The sequence below is a fragment of the Lathyrus oleraceus genome, chromosome 3, assembly GCF_024323335.1.
Source record: "Lathyrus oleraceus cultivar Zhongwan6 chromosome 3, CAAS_Psat_ZW6_1.0, whole genome shotgun sequence".
NCBI classification, from domain to species: Eukaryota; Viridiplantae; Streptophyta; class Magnoliopsida; order Fabales; family Fabaceae; genus Lathyrus; species Lathyrus oleraceus.
Window position 1 is genome coordinate 5,569,222 of NC_066581.1, and position 5,877 is coordinate 5,575,098.

The 5,877-nt window shown below is 34.4% G+C and overlaps 1 protein-coding gene across 1 annotated transcript; it reads left to right on the forward strand.

Annotated features, from left to right (window-relative positions):
- The first annotated feature begins 359 nt into the window (after window positions 1-359).
- Window positions 360-5,664, forward strand: LOC127132054 (caffeic acid 3-O-methyltransferase 1). Its single transcript, XM_051060925.1, has 4 exons — window positions 360-871; window positions 2,206-2,516; window positions 2,626-2,690; window positions 5,185-5,664. Exons 1-4 carry the CDS (start codon window positions 465-467, stop codon window positions 5,479-5,481), a joined length of 1,080 nt encoding a protein of 359 aa, XP_050916882.1. The 5' UTR covers window positions 360-464; the 3' UTR covers window positions 5,482-5,664.
- The last annotated feature ends 213 nt before the right edge of the window (window positions 5,665-5,877 follow it).

The following is a 5,877-nucleotide window of genomic DNA, read 5'->3' on the forward strand; positions in this document are numbered from 1 at the left end:
CACTAGTCGATATCCCGTCATACATATCTTGGATACATTAAATATATACAATCCTATTTCCTTTCTTCTCTAGGACTTTCCACAAGATCTCTCTAAACACTATATCACATCTTCTCCAAATCAATTAAAATTAAGTGCAAATCTTATTGGTCCATCAAATACTGTTCCATCACCATTCTTAATAGATAAATCACTTTCATGATCGACCTTCCGAATATAAAACCAAATTAATTTTTATTTTCTTAGTCTTCGCAAGACAATTTATTTTTACTATAGTTGGTCTTTCTTTTATTAAGAAAAACACATGAGAAAATCCTTTAATTAAATTCTAAAAAGTATACTCAAATATAAAACACACTACAAGTAGATAAGGACCAAGGAAAATGATTGACGTTTGAGCTTTAAAAAAATCACAAAACTAGAAAAAAAAAGTTGACTGCAGATCGATCCATAAGCCATCATCGATGGCGCAACACGAGTTACAAGATGAAGAAAGTTTCGCTTACGCCGTTCAGCTCAGCAACTCCGTCGTTCTTTCCATGGCACTTCATTCCGCCACTGAACTCGGTGTTTTCCAAGTCTTACAGAATTCCGATTCCGATTCCGATTCTCCACTCTCCGCCCACGATATTGCCTCTCGTCTTTCATGCACTAATCCCGAAGCTCCCCAAATGTTAGATCGAATTCTCGCTCTTCTTGCTTCTCACTCTATTCTTAACTGCTCCGTTGTTCCTGATCACAAAAACCTTGGATCGTTTCATCGACTCTATGCTATCACTCCCGTTGCCAAATTCTTTGCTCCTAATTCCGATGGCGTTTCTTTAGCTCCTTTGATTGCATTGCATCAGGATACGATCTTCTTACAGAGCTGGTAATTTACTTGTATAATATGTATTTTCAAGTGTTTCAAACTGGATTCATGTGATTGTGATTTGTTTCTTATGAAATTACACAGTTTTATGTCTTAATGATTTCAGACTTCGGTAGATTGTTAGTACAGAGTGATATAGTGAGAATTGTTTACGCAATTCAAACTTGTTTGCTTAGTTTTTTTCTTCTTCTTTTTATGTTGAGTGTGTTTGGTTATGCCGTGAGAAAAATTGATTCGGACTAAAAGTGAGTTGAAGGCTACGAATCACGGACGCCTCTAGGAATAGGCGTGTCGCGGTGTCCGACTTTGTATGACACTCGCACGACACGGATCGGACAAGTGTTGGAAAAGTTAGGCAAGTGTCCTCCAATAAAATTGTTTTTTCTATGAATTTGACACTCTTAGAATCGGTGTTCGACACACGGATGACATTCATACAATTTATGTCGGACAATCCATAGAAGTGTTTTATAAGCAAATGTTTCTTTCTTTTGCTTCAACACACCTTATATATTTTTTTGAACAAATCTCACAAACGGGTTAAACACGTATTGAACCAATGTTATCGATGAAGAATTAAAGACATTAATTTTAATTAGATTATTTTTAACTCTTTAAATAATAGATCAAGAAATGAAACTCAATTACTATCATATACGTAGCGGTCTCGGTGTCCTATAGTTTTTATATTATTGGTGTCGGAGTGTCCGTGTTTGTGTCGGAGTCTGTGCTTCATAGGTTGAAGGTAAAGTGATTTATGTTTGGATAAATTCTTGCAATAGTGAGTTGAATAGTAAATTTCAATGTAAAAATCATGTTTAGATTCAAAAGCTACAAATTCTAGATTCAAGTAGAATCAGTTCTCGAGAGGTGAATCAATTCTACTCAAGAGCAATCAAACGTGTCAAAATCAATTCTACACATCCAGAATCAATTCTAAGTGTTTCGACAGTGAAACCAAACATACACTAGAATTTAATTTATGAAGGTATAGTCTAGTTAAATAGTAGTTATACAGCGGCTTAAAGCAAAATTATGTTTAGAGACATTACAATGTAAACATTTATGTAGTCAATTTTCATTCCTCTGAGTTAAGTGCTTTCATTTCCCATCTAACAAATCATACATTCCTATATTCGAGAGAAGTGAGTTCAAATTCATTGTGTGAAAATGAATTGGTTTTTTGATGTTTGGTAATTTCTTATGAAATTAAGATGAGTTTAATACTTTAAGGAAAAGCTACTCAATCATTGAGTCTTTCAACAGAGACTTTTTCAATTCAGTAGTTTCTTTATTTAGGAGGGCAAGATATATAACTGTATATTAATTTGTAGGTCCAAGCTTAAAGATTCAATTCGGGAAGGGGGTATTCCGTTTAACAGGGTTCATGGTACACATGCCTTTGAGTATCCCAGCTTGGACTCGAGGTTCAATCAAGTTTTCAATACAGCGATGATCAATCACTCTACTATAATAACGAAGAAGGTTCTAGAATGCTACAAAGGATTTGAGGAAGTAAAAAGGCTTGTGGATGTTGGTGGTGGTCTTGGGATCACCATTAACTTGATCACTTCAAAATACCCTCATATAAAGGGTATCAATTTCGACTTGCCTCATGTCATTGAAGATGCCCCATCCTATCCTGGTATGATCTTTTAGAAGTTCTAATCCTGTTGAAAGATTAAAAAAAATCTAGTTTACATGTTATGCATATAATATATATCAATTGTGTAAAAACCACCTTATGTTGGCAGGAGTTGAACACGTTGGCGGAGATATGTTTGAAAGTGTGCCTAAAGCAGATGCCATATTTATGAAGGTGAGTTGATGTTTGTGTTTTCTTTTAGGTGACCAATCTCTTTAAATTTCCTATAAAAAATTAATGGCAATGATGATTAAGGGATAGTATTTACTTTGAATGAAAAGATTAAAGTACTGAAAAATATTCTAAATTTAAATAAAGAGAAAACCTGTTTAATTTTAACTTGGCAGTCAAAATTATTTTCCTTATCAACAATTATCACTATTACTATTAGTTGTTCAGCTTGTCTTTAGGTGGTTTATAACGTCTATTTAATGGTTAACAGTATAATATTAGCTGTCTATTAGTATTAGTTTCTAACTACTATTTTTGTTCTCTTTTAGTTGTTTTTTTAGCTTATCTTTAGGTGGTTTATAACATCCATTGAATTATTTACTTGTTGTTTAAGAGGTCCAAAATAGTTTTAATTACTATTTTGATTGAGTATACTCTTATGGTGATGAGAAGGAACAAGGATGTTTCAGGGTATCCTTGATAAAGCTTGCAAAATTCTAAGCAGTTGGAAGGCAAAGCGTATTGCTTCGGCTGGTAGAGTAACACTGCTGAATCATTTTTTGACACATAACTGGCCTATGTTATGCAAATAATGTTCGTGTCAAGTTCCTTATGTGTTGATCTTGACAAAAAGAGGAGATTCTTCTCTTGGAAGGTAGTCTTCTCGTTAGAGCCTTAGAGGAGTGTTCACTTAGGCTTTGTTTGGGAGTTTGGAGGGAAAGGGAGGGGAGGAGGACTTTGAAAATAGGGAAGGATTGAGTGAAAAGAATAGAAGGATTTAGATGGAGAGGCTTTTGGGGGATTTATTTTTATTCAAAAACCAAAACCCTCCTAATTTGGGGAACTAAAAAATTGTATTGGAGGAAGGGTTTGGAGGTTTTTGGAGGCTTACACAAATTGTTCAAATATAATCTATGTTTTTATAGTATTCTGAAAATTAAAAACCTGTTAATGATAAACACTGTTTTATCATTATATACAAAATCATTCTTTCAAAAAATAAGATTTCTCTATATTTCTTAAGAAATTCTTTTTTCGAAGCCCTCCCATCTCCTCCCCTCTAAACTCCCAAACAAAATCTTAGTTAACTGGAACATAGACTGTCAATTGAAGGAGAAAAGAGGTTCCCGGCAAGCTCAACAAATGAACTCAGGTAGCAGGATGAAAATCATACACCAAAATGAGGATTTGTGGGTCAAAGTGCTTCAATAAAAATAAAAATGGGGATAAGATGTACCACGGGCAGGAGACTCTAAACTAAGGCAATGTATGTATATGTGAAGACTGGTTGAAGATACAAGAGAATATCATTTAGAGGCTTGGAGATAGTTCTAAAATGAGATTCTGTATCCATATATGGAATCATTATTGGTCCCGTAGTTGATAGGCTATTTGATCTATTCCCCCATACAGTTTAGAAGCATTAGTGTCAGTTCTTGAAACTGAATGGCAGTTTAGCATTCAGAGAACAACATAGTGGTTATTGGTATAGATTTTCACAATTATTATGTTAGGAACCAGAATTTATAGGTAATTAAGTGTATGATTAATAGCAAATGGTTGAGCTTAAAGCTCTTGCAGTGGTGGAAATGCAGAAAAAAGAAAAGTAAACCAGAGTTATAAGAACTCCTGATCCAGAGCTAGGATCATAATCCAGAGAGAAATCTCTGCTAACTGTTTTCTAAAAAATTTCTGAATGCATTTTCCACTCCCCTACATTCTCTTGTATAACAAAAATCCCTTAGAATTAGGGAATATTCCACCCGACTCTTATTCTCACTGCTTCTAGAAGCTGTGCTGATGGGGATTGAGGCCGATGATTAGGTCATCACACATATGAGAATTCAGTATCCTATCAGATTATTAGTCTGAGTCTTCTGTCCTAGATAAAGACTACTCTACCTACTGGGATCATGATTAATGATATACAAACACAAATAGAATGCTCAAAGGGTCTTCTTTGTTTCACACTGCCCCTTGGTGTAGGACATTGATGAATTTTTCTCTTAACTAAGACAAAGTAGCAGTTTATTGAGGAGTTGTAAGAGACCATAAGGGGTCCTTTAGTCCATTTTTTGGGGTATAATCTTGAGTTCTTGCACAGTCATGTAGACAAAGTTGTGGGGCATAAGACATGAGAGGGAGAGCTGTAGATGCAATATATAAAAGAGATAAAAGACTACTGTTAAATTTTTTCGTACACATAATAATTTGCATGATTTATCGTATAGAGTTGTAAAGAGTAAATAAAATAGAAATGAAAAATAAAAGCATAAAGCAAATGTGCTTAGTGTTTCCATAATTCCCCAGAAGAAATGCCATCAGCAGATGAGGACTGTTGTTTCAGGCTTATTATATCCTAGAATTGTGAATTGCTTTGTAAATATAAAATGATGCATTTTGGATGAGTTTTATGCAATGTTAGGGGCATGTTTTATCGAGCTTACCCGATACTGATATATTATTGTATAAATAAAAATGCTGAAATTTTGTGCAGTGGATACTTCATGACTGGAGTGATGAGCAGTGCTTGAAGCTTTTGAAGAATTGCTATGGTGCTATTCCTGATGATGGAAAGGTGATTGTTTTGGAGACAGTTATGTCTATAATACCAGAAAACAATGCTGCTTGGAAATTTGCGGCCCAATCGGATGTTCTAATGATGACTCAAAATCCAGGTGGGAAAGAGCGAACTGAGCAAGAATTCATGGATTTAGCAAATGGAGCTGGATTTCGCGGCATTAGATATGAATGTTATGTTAATACTTTTTGGGTTATGGAGTTCTTCAAGTAGATACCATTTGTTACCGTGTTCTGCTCGTTGCGATTTTTGTTTATGTTCATTACACTTTCGTTGCAAAGTTGACAAAACAAAATTGAAGTGTGTATTACATCGATTTTTATTTCAGTTTATGGTTACCATAACTGTGTGAATGCTGGCCAATGATAATGAAAATGAAACATAAGAACTTTGATATTTTTCTTCTCCTTTTCCTCTTGTTTACTCAATACCTTTCAGTATCTTAATTCTTTTATTGATTCAATATGATGCTTTGATTTGATAAGATATTATGAAAAACTTTTTAAATTTGGATGTAGGATAATCATCTAGAAATGGAGGTAGATTTAACGGTCACAGATTGTGACATAAATCCAGATTGTGCCGTTAACACAGATGATACAAAACCTA